At 42.3% G+C, this 21,789-nt stretch overlaps 1 protein-coding gene across 2 annotated transcripts in view; it reads right to left on the reverse strand.

Annotated features, from left to right (window-relative positions):
• The window catches only part of LOC113579175 (sodium-coupled neutral amino acid transporter 3-like), a 40,294-nt gene that overhangs the window by 10,252 nt on the left and 8,253 nt on the right, over positions 1 to 21,789 (reverse strand). Inside the window, exons 2-10 of one of the 2 annotated variants that reach the window (XM_027012928.3) lie at positions 16,575 to 16,788; positions 13,853 to 13,885; positions 13,093 to 13,189; positions 12,718 to 12,833; positions 7,413 to 7,486; positions 6,644 to 6,736; positions 5,542 to 5,623; positions 1,666 to 1,748; positions 396 to 454 (exon numbers count right to left, since the gene is read on the reverse strand). In XM_027012928.3, coding sequence (XP_026868729.2) covers positions 396 to 454; positions 1,666 to 1,748; positions 5,542 to 5,623; positions 6,644 to 6,736; positions 7,413 to 7,486; positions 12,718 to 12,833; positions 13,093 to 13,189; positions 13,853 to 13,885; positions 16,575 to 16,693 — 756 coding nt within the window. In that variant the 5' untranslated portion in view covers positions 16,694 to 16,788. The remainder of the gene's footprint in view (positions 1 to 395; positions 455 to 1,665; positions 1,749 to 5,541; positions 5,624 to 6,643; positions 6,737 to 7,412; positions 7,487 to 12,717; positions 12,834 to 13,092; positions 13,190 to 13,852; positions 13,886 to 16,574; positions 16,789 to 21,789) is intronic. The other variant, XM_027012929.3, reaches the window with a different exon arrangement.

Below are 21,789 nucleotides of genomic sequence, written 5' to 3' on the forward strand. Positions count from 1 at the left end.
ACCGTGAAGAATAAATTCTGATAGTATAGTTAGCAAAGCACACTGACACAACCCCACTCTGGATCTATAAATACACACACACACACACACACACGAGCCTAAGAAACAGAAACAAACATGACAGTGAGTCAGAGTGAAAACCATGACAACACACCCACACAAACACCTCCCTATACACAGTCTTAGCATTTCCCACAGATTGGTGAAGAAGGTGAAAATATTAATTGCTCAAGCTGAGTGGAAATGATCATAAACTGCTGCCTGGAAGGAGAACCAAACAAGACCTAATTCGAGTTTTCTGCACACAATTCATGGTAGAAGAATCCATTTACTCGTGGGAATGACCTTTACTCGTGGGAATGCTAAGGGGTTGGAAGCAGGTTGGACGGACGTACCGCAATAAGGAAGAAGACCATGCAACTCAGAGAGAACCCGCTGGTATAACCCAGGTAGCCTGAAACACACACATGCACACGCACACACACAGAGACACCCACACCCACAAGAGAAACACATGTTCTCGTTAGCATCAAGTATCGCAGTTTTGTAAACCCTTCCATGGGCACTTCCCCACCTGCATAGGGGGTGAAGCTATCCCAACCAACCACCCCACCTGCTTGGGTGGAGGTGCTACCCAACACTGTTTATGTCTCTGCAGCCCTTAATTATGTAAATCGTACATTTCACTTATGGCTGATTTCATCTGTGGCGTTAAAGTCCCTGGATAAGGCATCACTGCCTGTTCTCCATCTGTGAATGTTTTTCGTGCGTGTGCTTTGGGTGCTTGGGGTCAGAATATTTTTCCACCTTTTCTAGAGATGTGGTAAAAAATTATTTTTCAGCCTTTTAGCAAAGCTTTCACCTAAAATGTACACTCGGTTGACACCATGCAAATAGCTTTGTCCTTAAACCTCCTCATTCTCCCACTCCAGGTGAAAGTCATATGTCTTTGCTCTCTTTTACGATGGTCTTTTTTCGATAGAACTTCATTTATCATGAGAGAAAATGATGTATCATCATTAAATTATTATTAAAGAATTAAATTTCCTGATGACTGGGCCAAGACATCAAAAAGGTGGCTAATGCCTTGGGTTATATTCAATACGCGAAATACTAAACACACTGGATTACACTTGGAAAGGGCGAAGTGTTAAAAGTAATTTGAAACAGAGCTGTCAACAGTCGAGGGAACAGCCTGAGAGAGGAATGATGAAAAATGACCTTGGGTGTCCTCTGAAGTTTCCTCACAGCCATTTTCATCTCTATACTAGGGTGTTTTCAGGGCCAAACAGCACACAAAGCTGTCAAGGGTTGCTCTACGTAATTTATATCTAGCAATAAAAGTAGCACCTTTCTAGTTTATGGAGCAAAAACCAAAATGGAGGTCACTAACAACAAGCTGACAAACACTGTAATACTCGCAGTGAATCACAGTGATCATAAATTCCTACTTATTTAACCAGTCTATAGTTAAAAGGTTCATATAACTGAGGCAGCCACAAAAAGAAAAAGAAAAGTTTTATGCATTTGCAGATTTCTTAAAATGCATAAGTATCAAATACAGGTATAGGAAAAGCAGGCAGGCAGAGGCAGGGCAAAGAGAGGGAGACGAGGTAACTGAGTTGCACTGGCCAGCGGGCGCTGACGAGCACGGCCACGACTCACCAAGCTGCTTCATCAGGGCAAGAGGAAGAATAATGCAAGCAGAGACGATCAACACCAGGTAATTGCCATCCAGATACCACTCCCTAGGAGGGAGAGAGAGAGAGAGAGAGAGAGAGAGAGAGAGAGAGGATAAAAACTCCATTGACTTCTTTAGCCCCCATGGCCTTGATTGGGGTATACTGTGATTAGGTGGGTGGCTGTTGGGGATGAGCTCTGTTTCTCTTTGCTTGATTAAGCTGGGCTTGACCTCACTCGTGGCTGGACTGTTCGATGTGAGACTACGGAGAGTTTGATTCAAACACCAAAGTCCTGAACAGGATATCATAAACGTCTTTCAGAATGCCACCCCCCCCTCCCTCTCTCCCTCTCTCCGTCTCTCTCTCTCTCTCTCTCTCTCTCTCGCTCTAAAGCTCTTAAGCTGGTTATTCTTCTCCCAGTTCTCCCAGACAGCAGGCCAAAAGAAAAAAACTTCCTGACCTGCCACATCATGACCTGGAACAGGAGGCATGCGTTAGTGGGAGCTGTGTAGCTCTCCCAGCAACAACAGGGAGACTTCATTAGCCTGTGAAGGACTGTGTGTGTGTTTCAGACTTTATTCTTATTGGAAATTAGGTAAAAACAATGCTTTATAGTTGAGGAACTGAATGGAGTTGCACTGTAAGTGTGTGTGTGTGTGTGTGTGTTTGTGTGTGTGTGTGTGTGTGTGCGTGTGTGTGTGTGTGGCATGTTTCTTACTATCTGACTCATCCTGGGTGATGGAGCAGTTAAAGAACATGACGCTTTCCCTCATACGCTCATGCACATGCACACATACACACACATGTACACGTCATCAGCTAGTCTCTCTGGTCTGTATGGTTCTGTGCTTCTCTGTCTGAATGCTTATCTGCCAGCAAAGTCTACATCCTGAGTCTCTTCCCCCTGTAGTGAGGAAACCTAAGAGAAGTATCTGTTATCCTAGACCTCTGCCTGGCTTCTACAAGCAAGTAATCGCTATAGAAGCCGTATGCAAAAGTTCCAAATTGCTTTCTACTGTCCCATGAGTCTGCGCATTGCCTCAGGAGGGGGCGAATGCTAATAGACCACAGACAGATAGAGGTCACAGGTCGTTTCCATGGCACTTTTTGAGGTGCCCTTCAGAGTGTCTCTGCACAAGCCTTCTGCCAAGCTTGGTTCCATAGTTTACATCTGCTGTCTGCCTGTTTCCCTCTCTCTCTCTCAATCTCTCTCTCCCTCTCTCTCTCTCTCTCTCCCCCCCCTCTCTCTCAATCCCTCGCTCTATTTTTCTCTCTCTTTCTGTCTCTTTCTCATACTTTCTGTCTCTTACACTCTCACAACCACGCACATACACAGGCACACACATGTACGCATCAACACACGGGTACCCCCTACCTGCTGAGATGTGACCTTCACAAGATAAACACAAACCCTTAAGTGCATCATTCACGAAGTAGCTCTGTGTGAGTCACAAAGCCTCAGGAAAACATTCATCTAGGAGAAACTAAGAACAGCTTACAGTTCACCATCTCTCTCACTCCTCTCTCATAGTCTCTCTCTTCCCTCGCTCTCAATTTCTATTAACAAATCATCCTATACACTTCCCCTTTAATTCAATATAAGTTTTTTGATGGGTGTTTTCAATGGGTCAAGTATTTTGATGGGCAATTTGAATGTTATGTCTTGGACTGAATCCCCCCATCAAAAGACACTGATGTCTTCATCACAAAGAAGGTTTATTTATTTATATATATTATTATTTACCAGTTTGGAATAGCAGTAGCATCAGTGTATGTTCCTTATGTTTATGCTCTGGATACATAACAATTTAGGTATATCATAATCTAATTTATTGGTTTTAATTCGACCATGAACAATTTCGACAAAATATCATTTAACTATAATGAACCAATATCAAGTAGAACTCTCAGGGATCTTGTTTTTTTTTTCTTTTATCCAGAGCTGCTTATATATTTATCAGTTTGACAGTGCATGTGCTCCCTGGGAATCAAATGGAAGGCTGGTATATCTAGCACCTTACGTTTCCTGTGCTACCAGGTGAGCTACTGGAGTCTATCAGTACATACGTGCAGGATTGTACTTTTCTAATAGACTCAAATCTTTCTCTGCTATTGACTTTATAGTTATTAGCCCATCCCTTGGTAAATCAGCCCAAGCTGATATTCTTCACATCTCGCTCTCTGCTCACACTCCCGTTGGGTGCTCGTCCATCTTTCCTGCGTAACGTGCCCAAGAGCCACAAGATAAAACCTCCTTATTGCTGAATGATATCCTTCTGAAGCAAATCACCCCAAGCTTGGAAGAATATCTAGAGATTAGTAGAGCACAATAACCCTCAGATTCTCTGACAAAGTGTTTTATAAGCAGCAAAGTGTTTTTTTTTGTATTTCTTATTCTTCTAATCTCAATACTGTTGCAAATGATTTGTTGAATTACAGTTAATATACTGGAATCAAGACAAAAACGAAATCCCTCTGACGATCCCGTTGTGCTTTCTGCTTTATGATCCGAATATAATAAATTGACTGGTTGCAAAGCTCATTTTATACCAAACCAGGCAGAAATATTACGTAGACGGAGAGACCTGACTTAGTCATCGCCTTGCCTGGAGAATAATGTGAATCTAAAGGGAATATATGTTCTATAACGGACCCAAAGGGACAGATTTTGTCTGGACCTTCTTGTGTTAATGAATGTTTTTAAACATTTTTTCTCAAATCTTTATGCATCAGAAGTCAAGTGTGATTCCTCTTGGTATAGTATTTTTCTTGAACAGCTGTATTTATCAAAACTCTCTCCCAGTGAAGCTTATCAACTTGAATCAGCTTTGACACTAAACTGCATCTTAAGAACTAAGTGATGCACTTAAGTCTCTAAACAAAGGCAAGTTTCAAGGATTAAATTGCCTCTCGAGGGTTAGAAACCACATAAATTTCTTTACATATGCCTAGACTGTGGTAGTTTCTACAGAGATCTAAACATGTTTTTCGCTTCTCTTCTGTTGATAAAAGGGAAAGACCACCTTGAGTGCACTGATGAATTGTGATATAAAACACTTTTACAAACTTGTGGTTTAGTAAATAGAACTCTTCATGTTTAAATTGATACATTATGATCAGACAGACTTTATTAGAGGGAGTACTGCTTCTAATCTTTCCCAGATTGCTGCATGTTTTGGACACAGTTTATTCATCTATAGAATTTTTTTCCTCCCTCAATGCAATGAAAGCCTTCAGTTGGCTTGAGTGGGAATACAAGTGGACATTTCCGCAGAACTGTGGTTTTGGAAATATGTTTACGTTTATGATCAGGACACTTTAGAACTGCTAATGGTGGGTTTTACTTCTACCAAAAAAATACTTTTGATTGCCCATTAATTTTTATCTCTGAAATTCTGGATATCTAGTCTTCAAAATGTCTTACAGCTAAGCTTAACTCATCTGAAAAGCCAGCTACAAATTGATAATTGGGAGAATGTATATGACTCTATTCAAGACCTCTAGTTCCCAGTTGTATTATGGAATGTTTTTCTGTCTGGTTGTTTGTTTTGTATTGTGAAATACACTATAGATATTAATCAATGTTGATTTTGTTGTGTATAAATAAAGAAAAAGCTTGAGAATGCATGTGTTAAGAGCAGATGTTTTTGTGATGCCTAATTTCTCATACAAAAAAACAGTGAAGAGTGGTTACCCTGGATGAATACTGTCAATGCAGTCTGATGCAGTATCTGACATGAATGTGAGATGAAATTGTCACAAACTAACATAAGCTTAAAGTAATATGAAAGACAGACAGACGCACACACATACACACACACACACACACACACACACACACACACACACACGCACTTACCCAGATGGTTTGTGAACTCTGAGAAAGGCCTGTATCACCAGAGGGAATTCGTATTTCACTATGTACAAATAGCTGGACATGGCTATGGGAGAAGAGAGAGAGAAGACAGTAATGAGAGAACACACACCCACACACACCCACACACACCCACACCCACACCCACACACACACACCCACACCCACACCCACACACACACACCCACACACACCCACACACACACACACACACACACACACAGTCAAGTCTTTAATCTGTCATACATTCATGTACTACAGGGAACTGTGATTATTATCCTGGAAACCAATGTCACTAAAATCAAGCAAATCAGTCTTCTATATTTAGCTTCTACAAACATGCACAAATCCCCTGGCAGACATGAGCTGTTTCATCTCATTGTGGAGTAAACTATGACAGACTTCAAAGTTCAGCTGATAGTACAATATCAGTCCCATAAAAGTACAATAGAAGGAAAACATGAAATAAAATAAAAATAACAACAGAAATAAAGAAACACTCAAGATCTTGATCTTCAGATACTGCATTTGCTACAGAGGGATTTTACTCTTTGACGAGAATGAAAGGAGCTTCTCTGAAATTCTCTGTATGAATGAGAAGACACCAATGGAAAAACAGAGAAACTGCATCAAAACCTTTTTTACCCTAAAACATCACTGATGGGACCTACTGGGAGGGCTCAGACAATGAAGAATGTCCCAAAGCAGCTCTGACAGAATAGGATGTAAAAGTACAGGTAATATCTATTAATATATATTTTAGTGAAAATAACCAGTGACCCTTTAGGCAGTCATTGGTTCAAGGTGAGGGAGAGAGAGAAGAAAATCTTGGCTATTTATTTTTTGCATCTTAGATATAATATATAGATATTCAATCTTGGGAAGTGCAGGCGTGTGTGTGTGTGTGTGTGTGTGTGTGTGTGTGTGTGTGTGTGTGTGTGTGTGTGTGTGTGTGTGTGTGTTTGTGTGTGTGCGTGTGTGTGTGTGTGTATGTGTGTGTGTGTTTGCATTGCCCTTGACAAGGCTACCATACTATACTGTGCACAGGTCTCTTGTGACACAGGGCAGTGTGACATTGCAGTCTTACCTCCAATATTCTGTAATGTGATTGCAATGCCAGCAGCCATTTTCCCAGGTGTACCAAAGGCTCTGTAACCCAGCTGTTCATATGCCCTGATACCTATAGAGAACACAATTCATCTTAAAACCAGCAAGCATTCATAACACACACACAGCCTTCCTAATAAAATAGATTTCCATGGCATATTCTGTACACACTAAATATTCAGTCCAGTTCTAAAGAGCTTAGACATTTCAGCAAGATAGATCCAGTTTTGGGTGGATAGGCATAGGAAGTGTGAGTGAGTTGTCTGTTCTGCTCACATATTAAAATGGTGGTGGGTGGCTACTATGTGGTTTTTGATGTGTTAGCTGACATTTTATTTACAAATATACAAAGATATGCGAAGCACTAGCCATGCTAATGATGAGTGAGGCTAAAAGGGCCAGTTAGCATTGTGTAAATTCAACTATAATGGCTTCCGTTCGGATGCAGCGTATATGAATCACTAATGATAACTGATCAGGGACCAGCCTACTGCATCTACATGACAATTAGCATGGCTGCTACCTTGCACAGGACACGTGCAAAGCCATGTCACAGGGGATGGGCTTCTACTCGTTTGTTTCTCTCCAGACCGTCTGTTCACATGTCGTGTGCTGGTATGTCATCCACAGATTGTTTCAAGTCCTGCTGGTCTGGAATCAGCCCAGCTCCCTTTCTACTGTTGTTTATTGTAAGAGCTACTGTGTAAACTGGTCTGGGGACGGACAGGCCAGCTTTGCACGGGACTCACCAACGACACCAGAGGACTTGAGCAGTAGGTGTATGGAGTAGGCAGATAGACTTGCCACGGCAGTGAGGAGGAATCTGAGACAAATCCAGAGACAACAAAGATTCAGTAAATACAAGAAGTCATTAAATGCTTCATTTGCTTGGTTCATTATTGGCCATGCACATCCAACATACAAGGACACGTGTAAACAAAATGTGTAGACCATGCATACACTCACACATTTTCATTCATACTGTACACAAATGTTGAGGTGTGTGAGCAGCATTGGACTGTATGGCAAATGTGATCATTCTGATATTAAACACTGTAATATGTTAGAGGCTAACGGAATCCAAATAGCTAAGAGGATCAAGTGTTCATGGGCTTCTGGAAGGTGAAAATCAGAAAAGCTGAATACTGCAAGGCAAAGAGGGAAGGCCACAGGATTAGTGTGGAGGAATAGCACTTGCTAACATGATTAGTGAGCTGAGATCTCACATGAGCTAAACAAACCCCGCCCACGTCCAGCGGCACACATCTGGACAAACATCTCAATATGGTACGCCGAAGCAGGCTTGCCCAAGGCCAAATCTTCCTTTCCTTGTCCTCTTTACAAATAAATGTTCTTTTTCTGTCCTGGCCCTATTTCTCTCCCTCTAGCTCATCCCCCCCCCAATCTCTATTTACAGTTACAGGAACTCTTGGCAACTTCGGGCCAGCTAACTTAGTGCCAAGCATGTCTTTCACCCTGACTTCAACCCTGCTCTCTCACATTTTTTTTTTCTTTTCTTTTTCACTTTGCTTTTTTCCTCTGCCCTTTAAAAGCCTGTGAATGGTATGTTCAGTCTGAGGGTAAATGAGTCAGACAGACTGATGTCTTTGGAGACCCTTTCCTGCGTTGAACATCTGGCGTATTTAAAGGAATACATCACCTAGTTATGCTAAAGTTATCAATAAAAATGAAAGCTGGTTGGACCAGTGGGGAAACTCTAAGACACTGCTGGGAAACACCAGCTGAATCTCATTTATATTCCTTATAAATAGCATGGAATCATCATTTAGATTGATGCCAGAAAGTTCTTCTCCCTATGACGCACTGTAAAATCTGTGAAAAAGTCAAATAATCGATAAGTCATTCAAGTCTATCTTTTAAGTATTTTAAGTTGAAAGCTAAATCTGTGCACCAAAAAAGTTGTTAAAGCATTTACTAATACTGGATTTCACCTCCCAGATGACCTAAGACCCTGCAGGGAGCTCAAAGCACTGTGGCCTTTCATTATTTTGAGAGGCAGAATAATCCCTTTGAGGGATTGCATACTCCCACCACAGGGCTTGTTCTTACTCTGGATTTAAATGTGAGAAGAAGGTTAAAGCTGAAGCCATAGTCTCTACAACACAGAGCCTTGGACAAGATCACAGAGCACTGGTCTACATCACAGAGCATTGGTCTAGATTACAGACCCTTGGTCCAGATCACAGAGCCTTGGTCTAGATCACTGTGCCTTGGTTTAGCTCACAGAGCCTTGGTCCATACCACAGAGCCTTGTCCAGGTCACAGAGCCTTGGTCTAGATCACAGTGCCTTGTCCAGGTCACAGAGCCTTGGTCTAGATCACAGTGCCTTGTCCAGGTCACAGAGCCTTGGTCTAGATCACAGTGCCTTGTCCAGGTCACAGAGCCTTGGTCCAGACCACAGAGCCTTGTCCATGTCACAGAGCCTTGGTCTAGATCACAGTGCTTTGTCCAGATAACAGAGCCTTGGTCTAGATCACAGAGACTTGGTTTAGATCACAGAGCCTTGGTCCAGACCACAGAGCCTTGTCCAGATTACAGAGCCTTGGTCTAGATCACAGTGCCTTGGTCTACATCAAAGAGTCTTTGTCTAGATCACAGAGACTTGGTTCAGATCACATTTACATCACAGTAAATGTAAATGTAAAATCACAGAACCCTGGTCAGAAGCCCATGCTGCGATCATGGACTGTTCTGTCCTTCACAGTGCATGTAAGGGGTTCTGCATTTGTGAGGATCATGCAGCCCTCTGTTGTGAATGAGTGGTGCTGTGATTTGGGTAGTTGTAGAACTGTTATGTGGGTTTCCTGTCACCTTGGGGTATAGCAGCACTAGGATTCAGACTGACACAGTGAACTAAAATTCACAGTGGAAGACACAAGCAGATATAAATCTGTCTCAAAACTTGCAGAGAATCACGACAGAAATAAACAATCACTTCACAAACTATGTCATTTCTCGTCCCCCCTCCCCCATGTTTATATCTTCTCCCCATTTTCCTGGTGCCAGTGCTAGGGTGCTTGGTATTGAACACTAACTTTCTGCTGCGTAAGTCATAATGTGTACAGTGCACCAAAATGCCAAGGAACGCTACCCACCCTCTAGCCTTTACTGGGCAGAGATAGCTAAGGTATGCAGTAAAGTATGCTTACGCAGTCTGCAGTAGTGGCATCAGTATCACTGTATGGAGGTCACTGGGAACATGGACTTGGAAAAAAACAACAAACATAAGGGACACAGTTCAAGCTACACCCAAAAGCTTATAGCTACACCCAAAGGCTCATATTAAAACAAGAAAAGGCCACATATAGCTTCAGCTTCAGTGACAATGTGATCGTTTTAGTGGCCTTCTAGTAGAGTATATTTTAATCTCAGCATTTAGTTAGTTAAATGCCGTGAACCTATTGGAACATTTGCGGGGAATTGTGGCTAGTACCATACAAAGTTTGGAAGCATGTTTGGAATACCCCCAAATGTAATGCTGGACTCCACAGCATTTGTGCTAGGGTTAGGGTTCTGAAGAACACAACCAATATGAGTATAATCTGAGAATCATGTTGGGTAGCATGTGAGCATGTTCCCACATGGTGTCTACAGTCTTCCTCCACATTCGGAGGAAGGGAGATGTGATGGGGGGTATACAAGTATACAAGTCAGATCTTTGCACTCTTAGTAAAATTCACATCTCTGGTCTATTTCAGTATCAAGTGGGAGGAACTGTGTCAGCTCTTGAGTTAGGTTTTGTATTGTTAAAAGCCATGTTGTGACGTCTAAAATATCTCCATTTGCAGCTCCATTGCTACATTATTGAAAAGCACCTCTTCACAGATGTGACAAGATCTCATAAGATCCTTACAGATGCAGTAAAACGTTTTATAAAGGTTTGCAACTCCACTGGTTACAAATAATTACAGTGAAAAATGCTGTCTCAGGTTACTCTCTTGTCATTTCAGGATCACACAGAGCACCTTTATCCCCAACAGCGGATTGGCCAGCTGGCACAGATATGGATCTCCAGGTAAAGTTTCCGTATTGAGGCTGAAGGTCAGCAGCATGAAAAATAGTATAGATCGTGCTGTGATTTTCATCATAAAAACAGAATTAGCACTGGCTTACTGCCTGCAGAACAAGAGTCCCGGCTTCAGGAACGTGACTTAATCCAGATCCAGCAGCCAAAAAAAGGAAGGTCAGGGTTATCAGTGATGGTGGCACGTCAGTCTGCGAACTGTGGGAATACGGATTTGCTTGCTACGGAGTGGTTTCCAGGGAAAGTTTTCCATTGAACTGGAAAATATGAGTCACCTTGGGCAAAAGTTGCCAGCTAATTCACTTTCGCACCTCAGGTTAAACCTGAGGATTAGCGGTGTACCTCGTTTGAGTGGTAAAAATAGCTTGCGTCTTTCTGTGACCCTTGATTGGGGTTTTAAGAAAACTGTCATATTATCCAGTACAGACAATTACACTGAGGCGCTCCAGAAAAATGACAACAATTTGTTCTTTTTTTTTCTTAAAAAGTACACTAGCTACACAGTGGTAGTTCAGTGGTTAAGGTACTTGACTTGTAATTAGAAGATTGCTGGTTCAAGTCCCACCACTACCAAGTTGCCACTGTTGGGAACCTGAGCAAGGCCCTTAACCCTCAATTGTTTAAGTTGTACTGAGCCATAATTGTAAGTCACTTTGGCTAAATGCCATAAATGTAAATTATAAAAAGTAACATTGTCTACAAGTGTTATAACAGAACTGGAACACTGTCCCTTGGAGTTATGCACCCTTGGTAAGTAAACAACAGCACATCCTACCCTTACCTGCTACCTTTCACCATTTAGATTTGAACTATACTCAATTAACACTTTATCCAGTTTTCAGAATTCTGGTACTTTCAAATAATTACAAAACCACAAATAACATTTACTACATGTACTTTCACATTGCTCTGTGTCAGTAAATGCAGGGTTATGTTGGACTGACTAGGCTGTCCCTGAATTTGACTTTATCTCACTTCAAACATCCCTACGAATGCATGAAAAGTGAACTAAATTGTAATTAAAACAATGTGACTCCCGGAGTGCAGTTATGCAACCTCATTGGCATACTCCCTCTTCTCTGCAGTGAGCTCCTCCTTCTGATGTTCTGACCACACTGCAGATTATGTTCACCCTGTAGTAAAAGCACCACAGACACTCTCAAATGTTTTACACTGCTGGCACAGGATTAAGACCTAAAGGGAAACTCCACCCTAAAAAAAATAGAATTTCATCTCGATTTCATAACTCATCTGCCACAAGATGATTCAGGAAAGCAACAGCTACCGGTTCATGGCCTAAACAATCTGCCTTGGACAGTAAAATCTTAGCAACAAATTACAATACTCGAAGAAAAACAGATGAATCAGGAGTCCAGTTTGGATGGATTGCCTCTCTGGAGGATGCACACCACAGAATTAAGCACCTATTTCACAAGTGTTATCAGCACAACTACACCAGTTTTAACAGCATGGTGACAAAGTTTCTAGAATATTTATGAGCACCCTTCACCACTGGCTCATAACGATACATTTGCAATAAATTGCTCAGGTTCCCATCAGTCTGACTCAGTAGCAAATCATAATCTGTGAGTTGTGTGGCACTAGACGCTCAGTGGTAATAATAAAACAGTATATCCTAATCAGTGAGAGATTAATGGTGTTTTGACTTAATGTTACAAATGGGATTAATCAGTGAGAAACAAGGTATGGATGATATTGCTTTGGTTTTTTAAACACTATATCAAATTAACCAGACATTCAATCCAGTGATCTAATTATCCATCGGGCCATCCAACGACCCTTTCATTCCTCTAGTAAGTTCATCTGTACTGCTGAATTCTATTTAATTCTATAAATTGCAGTTTGAACTTTGTTGAAACAACACAAGTGTATAGAAGCACTGTTACAGTAAACGGTTCATATGGAAATGTCCATAATTCCACAGTAAATCCTTTTTTTTTTGCTCAGAGCATCCATCCATCCATCCATCCATCCATCCATAACTCACAAAAACAGGACGATGCCCGTGTTAGCCATGGCATATGCCAGTCCCAGAATTCCACTCCCCATAATGGCATTTCCCAGGTTGAAGACGGACATCCCAAATGAGGTCTTCCCCTCAAACTGATCACAAGAGGGCAAAACAAAGATGGCCTTCATCTTCACCTCTTAGAAATGTACATGCAATACGAAATGTATTACATATGATTTGTTTCTACATTCTAATGACCACTGAGCCTATTTCTCATTCTCATAACTATAAATAATTTCATATTATTTTCAGCATAGTTATTGAGTAATTTACAATGGATACTGAAAAGCATGATTTTAGAGTAATAACTGTACAGTAAGCTCGGAGCTGAAGAGGTCAGGTCGGACTCACGTCTGTGAAGCGAGGTGCTTTCTTGTCCTGCACATTGGAGAGGAACTCAGCGCTCTCAGCCATGTTGGCCTCCGTGTCTGCTGTTGCTCTGCTGGGACTGAAAATACACAGTATTGTCAACGAGCAACCTGCTATATTTGTGTGTGTGTGTTTGTGTGTGTGAGTGTGTTTGTGTGTGTGAGTGTGTGTGTGTGTGTGTGGTGTGTGTGTGTGTGTGTGTGTGTGTGTGTGTGTGTGTGTGTGTGTGTGTGAGTGTGTGTGTGTGTGGTGTGTGTGTGTGTGTGTGTGTGTGTGTGTGTGTGTGTGTGTGTGTGTGTGTGTGTGTGTGTGTGGTGTGTGTGTGTGTGTGTGTGTGTGTGACAGGATGCATTTGCTCACAGTTGCATTGGCTCTATTTTGACAGTAAGTTTCAGAACGAGTATGAAAAAAAACAGTTTGACTGCATGTCTGTGAGCAGATACTCATACTATTGGACTCATACTGCTGGACTCATAATATTCACCATTATATCCTGACTCAGCATTATCTGTCTGCATTGACTTGAGTTGCAATCAGCATTATTACTGATATTTCTTAGATAACAGGACAGAAAGATCACCAACACACACTGTATCCCAATGACATCTGGTGGATAATGATGGAAAGCTTGCGTCGAGCAACTGTGCATGTCTGAATCATTTATGAGTCTGTCCATTGGGTTGATTCCATGCTACAAGCTAGAGGACAACAGGAATCCCGCTAGTCTCCATGTCTTACATACCTGGTGTTGTCTGTACTGTTAGGCACAAGCCCCCTGCAAAGCAGGGCACCAGTGAGGAATCAGCAGCCATCGGATAGCAAGAGAGAAGAAGAAACATATAGCAAAACCTTTGTGAATTTCAAAGATCCAGACTGTCTTTGGCACATGAAGGTTGAGGGTATGTGTATTGGAAGAAAAAAACATGTTTTTCTCTTTCAGGTGACCCACTGCATGCTAGGATGGGGCCACGGGTTAGGAGTAGTGTTTGGATAAGAAGATATGTGACCATGAAACACATGTAGCAATCGTGCATACACCCACGCACATATACACGCATCCAAACACACACACACACACACACACACACACACACACACACACACACACACACACACACAAATGTGCACACTGAAATGCACAGACCCACATGCCATCCACACACATGCCATCCACAAGGGGCATATCATATACTATCAGTAGTGTTTGTCTAGCCATAGGCCACGTGATGGGACATTCAGGACCGTCCACCGTAATTCACCTTATTCAGAAGGCAAGGCTGGAGACCAGCTGCAAGATGCCACAAATGCGCTGCCGTTCGTGTGCTGCACTCCAAGAAAAAGAGACATTTCAAAGGCACTTCACCCAAAAACGTTACTCCTACTAAGAATGCTAATGATCTCTAATTTTGTCTAATGTACTCTAATGAACGCTAATAAATGCTAATGAATCAGCAGCAGTCATTCCACCCAAATGAAGTTCAGCTAGGCTCCCCATTATATTTTTTTTAATTGAAGGCTACCGAGACATTTTTTTATTTTTTATTTTAAAAGTATTTCAAGAAGTAAGTCCTGGAACTGAGCCTGAAAGATGGTTTTGAGACCTGAATTAAACGGGGTCTACTGAAAAAAAAATGCTACATGAGTGCAATATTTAAATAATAATGTACAGCCTGACATTCATCACAAACAAAACCCCTGAAGCCTGTATAGAACCTTTACTTTATTTTGGGTCTCTGAGCATCCTGTTACAATTTATTTCCTGTTAATGACAAGCTGGCTATAAATAACCTAACTTATTACACAGCTACTTCCCAAACAAATCATTAACTTGATTTAAGTTATTGTTCTGAGACGATTATATTACCACTAAGAAAAACTATCTATCAAAACTACACAGCCATGTAGAGAACTGCATAAAAATGGTGGATCAGCCTATTAAGGTTAAGGTTAAGGTTAAACTGAACTTTCCAATTTTTTGTGAATCTGGCTAGTGAAAGGTAAGCAGCAATCCTGTAGCAATGGTAGCAGATTTATTGTTACAGTGTTAAGACGAACATGACCATTTATGGCAAAATGTGACAGTGAATGGAACGGAATGTAGATATTATTGGGCTATGCTGAGTTATGGTAGGAGCAAAAAATGACTAAACTATGAATGCCTCGACCGACCATTCAGAGTTGAGTATTCCCCAAAGTACGTACATGCATAATACTTGCTAAATTAACCTTTGGCTTTGGCTCTGTTCCATAATGCCCTAGTGCCCCCTCCACAAACAGAATGGACGGTACTTTATCTGTAAAAGAGCTACAATATAGGCACAAAGGTGACAAGTCAAGCTCAAATGAAAGTGCTGACTTCATATTTGATGTGCGGGTGAAAAAAGGCCTTGTCTTCACTTTTGACTCCATGATCCGTAACCAAGGACTCACACTTGAAACTGAGATAATAATCCAGAAAAGCCTGTTTTATTCATTCATTCATTCATGCATTTTGTTTTGTGTTTATGACACTCTGATTGCATGATTGCATGTTTGAGCTGTGCTGCTCATTTCATAGTAGAGAAGGATACTGTGTCATTGATTTTCTCCCATGTATACCACAGTGTCCAGTGCGTAGGGCAAAACTCACACTGAACAGCAAAGGCCAAGATGACCAGCAGACAAACATTATTCAAAATATGCCTCTAATAAATCACTTAGACAGAAGAGCCTATCTTGGGAATATCCCAAAGAAAAAAACTGCCAAGAGCCTATTTTAATTTAAATTCATTTTATGGGTTTGTGTCGGGATAGGATAGTGTGAAAATTGCTTGTCATAATAAATGTGACCATTTGGACTTTGTCCACTTAGACAGGCGAAACAACTCTGGAGCGCTATCGCCTCTGCCCTGCCACGGTTTCCACAAACTAGAAAGTTAGCAAACATGCACTGTACAGTGGACCTGAACGGTTCTGCTATGTGGGGACATAGCGGGCCAGCACTGTCCTGCTGTGTGGGGACATCATGTGCCTGCCTTATCCTGCTGTGTAGAGACATAGCAGGCCAGCCCTGTCCTGCTGTGTGCTTTGTCATGGGACTATAGCAGTAGAATGCCTACTTCCACTAGAAGGCTTTTGGAAAAAGACAGTAATCATGCATCATTATCAGAACAATCAAAATTGAAATTTGGTGTGATTAAAATATAGTGTTTCATACTGTGGTATATAATTCAAACAAAAATACATAACAGCTCCATCCCTATAGACATCATGTGGTTTTTTAAATTATATTCTTTAAATATTATTTGTAGCACACTTATGCTTATAAGGCAGATGTAGCATCATGAAAATGCATCATGACATACAGCCTTTGCTTAACGTGACCTAGCAGAGCTGGACTCAAGTATCCCTTCCAAGCAGTTCTGGGACCTCTCTAACTGGACCCAGTGTGATCGCAGTGTGTGTGTCTAAGAGTGCTCACTTACTGGGCTGTGTCGTCTGACTGGGTCTTGCTGGGTGTGGAGGCAGTGGGCGTCTCATCTCCCGCTTCATGGCCTTTCCCGTTGGGAATGGCATTCATTTCATCTGGCTTTGGATCCTCCATTGCCGCCACAGTGATTATTCCAGAAGCTATAGAAGGACTTCAACAGAAATTCCCCAGGAATTCCTATTAGAGGGAATTTCTACCTCGTGAAAGCCCTACAGGGAAAACAAAAGTTTCATGTCACTCTCTCGACACACACTATGGACTGAGTTGGGATTTCAAGTATAGGACTATATCAGTATAGGAGACAGGCATTTCCCTGTGACGACCTAGAGTAAAACTCACTGTAATGTGATGGTCACACACTGGGCATATACACAGTGTGAAGCCAAAGTCAAACTTAATTATATAGCGCCTTTTACAACACACATTGTCACAAAGCAACTTTTACAAATGTATAGGTCCACATCACTATGAAGAGCATTAGATGCTTCCTGTATGGGGTGATTTATCTCTCACATTTTTTATAACGTGGTATATTGATGTCTTGCAGACACACTCTGCCTGACTCAGAAGGATCTATTCATTGCCAATCCCACTGTAATATGTGTGTGGCATGTCAAACAAGTGAAGCATGGCTTTATTTGCCAAGATGTGTCCATGCTCCTCTAAGACTCCTCTAAGAAAGCTTAGCTGATGGTTGTTTTTCTTCCCCTCTTCTCTGGGTCTCGGTACACTGGCTCTGATGTCTCTATAGTGGGCTTTGTGATGCTTCTCTTGCTTCCTGTTGCCTGTGCCTGGGACCCCTGCAGAGGTTTCTGTGGGACCTGCTGGAGGTCCGAGCCCCAGAGAAAGCAACATGTGACATGTATTTCCCGTTTGCTTCGTCTCTCCTGTGCAGGACCCCTGAACTCCCGCCTAAAGCTCTGGAACCCCATATTTGCATCAGCAATGGTGTAAACAGAGTGGGTATGCCTGTGTGTGTGTGTGTGGAGGGGGGTGTGTGTGTGTGTGACCTCAACCAGTGAGGGGCCATGGAGACGAGATCGATGAAAAGCTGTAGAACCAGTCAGGACCAGTTCAGAACCAGTCAGGACCAGTTCAGAAACAGTTCTGGCCTCTTTGTGTTGTCCCTCTCTCTTTCTGCCTCTTTGCTTTAATTAGGGAGAGCTTAGCATAACAGACATGCTCTCTCCAAACTCACAGAGCTTAGCTGGCGTCCCAGAGCACCCTCTGACGCCTTCAGTCTTCCCTCTGATCCCCTCTCCCCTCATCTCCTGTCTTCTTCTCACATTTCTTTTCCTATCCTCTTCTTTTCTCTCCTATCCTCTCCTCTTTCAGAACAGCACTCATATCATGAGCTTCTCCATCTCCTTCTTGCTGACTGGATGGATGGGAGGGCCCTGGAGATCCTGCTGTAGCAGGACGTTATCTCTCTACCCCAGGATGGTGTTAGGTGCCCCACTGCCCCAGGATGGTGTTAGGTGCCCCACTGCCCCAGGATGGTGTTAGGTGCCCCACTGCCCAGCTCTTTCCCCAGCTGGCCGCACTCTCTTTGCCCTGCGCTAGCCGCAACCCCTGCATCTCGGGCCGAAGCTGGACAACGTGGCCGGCCAGCAAAGCGAGGGCCACACAATGCCGCGAGTTGTGTGGTTTCCTGGGAACTGCCCTCATGGGAACAGTGGGGCGATTGTGCCAGGAATCATTACAGCACTAGGTCCCCTTGGCTACGGCTTGCCCGTACCACTCGAGGGGCTGAGAAGGTAATTCATCAGACCCTAATTGAAAAGACGACAAAACCATTAAAAATTCGGCAACGGTGCTCACAGCAGCTCAGCTCACTGAAACATGAGGAAGAGCTTACTGGTGGGGGGTGGGTCCTGTGCCAAAACTCAAGCTGTCCTGCGTTCTTAATGGAGCACTATGCCATCATTCAAACATTCCACGAATCAGAGAGACAACAGATGGTCTCTGAATGGTTGGACAACGTGATTAGGCATAAGGTAGCCAATGAGGTCGCAGCTGCATCAGGCGTCACTGGGTCAAAACTGGAGCTCGTAGCGAGTGCTTCCCTCCTCAATGGAGCACATGACATCCTTCAGCTGGGTGTAACTGGGTTTGGGGTTGCATGGTTGCCTGTCAGAGGCTGTACTCCTCAACACCCTCTGCTGCTCTCAGCTACATAGTTCAGCCACAAACACACACGAGTCAGTAAAGTCAAGATTCTCAAATTGCTAAGAAAGGCGCAACATTTTAGTTATTTCCTGCATTTTGCAAAATGTATATGAAATCTACATCTTATGAAAAGACAGCCGCACATACACAGCTACATGACAGTCCCAGTGCTCTGATATTGTTCAGCGCCTTGTTCACAAAATGAACGAGGCCAGATGTGTGAAAGATTGGTTAATCTGAGGTTGTCCTAAAGATTGTTAGTTGAACCCCTCTTGTGCTAATAACTGTCACATCTGCTGTCTTGAAAAAATCTCCTTAGTTTGCTCCCTATGTTGAAAAGCCTCCACAAATAACTGTTATTAGGAGCAGTTTATCTGTCAATGAAGCTGCAGCTGCATGGAGAACTAACGGAGGTCAAGAGGGGATGATAAAGATGATGATGAAGTCACAGTCTAAGACCAAGGTGCAATCAGAACCAGAAAGAAGCAGGACTTGCTATTTGTGTTTCTCCTCTGTTTATTGAAGCTTCCTGGGGGCCTGGGTGTGTGTGTGTGTGTGTGTGTGTGTGTGTGTGTGAGTGTGTGTGCATGCGTGTGTGTGTATAACTGGTGCTGTTAGTGCTAACCAATGAATTCCCTGGGGCAACAGACTAGTTGAACACAGGAGCTTCAGACTGTCAGAATCCAAATAGGTCAAACCCAGTAATTTACTAATCCTTAAACAGATCAGGACTGCAAATATACACAGAAAGAGAAAGAATCAGAGATGGAAGAGGAGAGGGATAGAGACCACACAGCCATAGAGAGAGAAACAGGGCAGAAGACTGAAACTAAAACAAGCATACAGAGAGAGAAAAAAAAGAGACAGACAGGACCAGAAACAGAGCACTTTCTCTGTTCATGCTCCAAATATATACACCTCAGAGAAGAGCTCTTAAACATTAAACACACACAATCCATCTTTTGAAGAGAAAATGATAAGAAATGAAGATACATTACGTGTGAGTTTAGGAGAGGTACCATTTATAACTGCAACACCCTTAAGGAAACAAATCTTAAATCTCATGGAATTTAATATGTAATTTTGTGTTTATGTGTATAATATCAAATCTAAATATTAAATTCGTAATATATCTTAATAAGAATTCTTAACTCTTAAAAGCTACTGATTGGTAACAATCCTTGCCAATAAAGCTATCTGAATCAGAAAGAGAGACAGAGGGTAACAAAGAGACAGAGGAAGAATATGAAAGAGACAGAGAGAGAGAGAGAGAGAGAGAGAGAGAGAGAGAGAGAGAGAGAGAGAGAGAGAGAGAGAGAGAGACAGAGGGTAACAAAGAGACAGAGGAAGAATATGAAAGAGACAGAGAGAGAGAGAGAGAGAGAGCTAGCCAGCTACTGGTACAGCTGATGCAACACTGCACTAACAGTGACGCGGTCTGAGCTGACTCCGGACGTCACTGAGAACACGTTTACTCTGCAGTGCGTACGTGTGTGTGTGTGTGCAAATTCAATCGTGCTCTTTTAAGTCCAACACTCAAGTATCGACTCTCTCACTGGGAATTACTTTAAGCTAGGCCAGCTGTGTGCATGTGTGGTCGTGAATGCAAGAGACATAATCAGGTCTTAAAGGCAGTGCGGTAAAGCCTTTCACTCCTGACGCCAACCACACATTGCTCCCCTCTCTTAACCTATCTCCCCCTTCTCCTCCTTTTTCTTCATCCCCTCTTCCTCTCTTTTCTCTGCTCGTCTCCCGCACTCCCTTGCTCTTTCTTCTCCTCCTCTTTCTCCTTCATTATCCTTCTCTCTCTTCCTCCAGTCTCACGCTTCTCTGCCGTCCTGCTCCATCAGTGTCCATGGCCACAACCTTACACTGAAAAGTGCTGGAGATAAAAATGTGCACCGGGTGTTGCATTCAGTTCTGCTGCCCTTTAAATTCATGTGTTCACTGAAAAGGAATCAGCACTGGGATTGAAAGGGTTTTATGACCATGTTTATCAAGGCTGTCGGCACTGAACAACACAAGAATTATCAGCATTATGGTTTCAAATATGTTTGGAGTACAATTGCTTTCTATTTATTTTGAGTAAATATTAATCTTAGAATGTTTATTTGATCATTTGACTTTCCAGGAGTTGTTGTGGACTTTCTCACGGCACTCACATGCAGTGTCATTGGTCACCTGTTATTTTAGAGACGCGGGCTGACCAAATACACTTTTCCTCATGATCATAGTGCAGTTTCCACAGAATGTTTGGACAGGTACCTGCAGCAAGCTCTTTTATATGTTTAATATATATATATTAATATATATATTATATATTTAATATATACATATATATTTATATATGTCACGGAACGCTCGTCTCCCGCGAGTCACGTGGTTTGGTCCGCCACATGCAGTGGGAGGATTCTCGTCTGTGGCCACGCCTGCACCTCGTCCTGTCTGTGTATTTAAACCCTCATCGTAGTGTGCAGGATGGTTGGTAATTGTTGATTTATTAACGTGTTAATGTTAAGGGTAATGTTCTTCTCGTCATTGTTAAACATATGCGTGTTTATTGTGTCCGTCTAACGTTAACCGTTACATGTTCATATTCTTCCTCTGTAATACGTGCGAGTGCCGTTGCGGTTCTGTGTTAATGTTCGTCCATGTCCGAAATGCTAAAGGGTAAAATGCTACTGCTCATTACAAAGACTTAAGTTACGTTACACACACATATATATGTGTGCGTGTATGTATGTTAATTGTTCTTCCTTCCATCCAAAAGAAGTATAGACCTTGAAATGTTTAACCAAAGGAATTATGTTTTCTGTGATCACATGACAGGAAGGTGTCCTCGGTAATAATAATAAAATTTATGTGCAGAGCACTTTTCACACAGGGAATACAGCTCACAGTGCTTTAGACAAATAATAAGGCATAAACCACACAAATGATAGACAATGATTGTCTTTATTAGACAAACTTCAGTGATCCAGCCATGACTTTGCAGTATATGTAAGCAGACTATGATTCAGCAGTTGGTAAAAAGTCACCGG

This window comes from Electrophorus electricus, chromosome 22 (genome assembly GCF_041902795.1).
Source record: "Electrophorus electricus isolate QZ-2024a chromosome 22, ASM4190279v1, whole genome shotgun sequence".
NCBI classification, from domain to species: Eukaryota; Metazoa; Chordata; class Actinopteri; order Gymnotiformes; family Gymnotidae; genus Electrophorus; species Electrophorus electricus.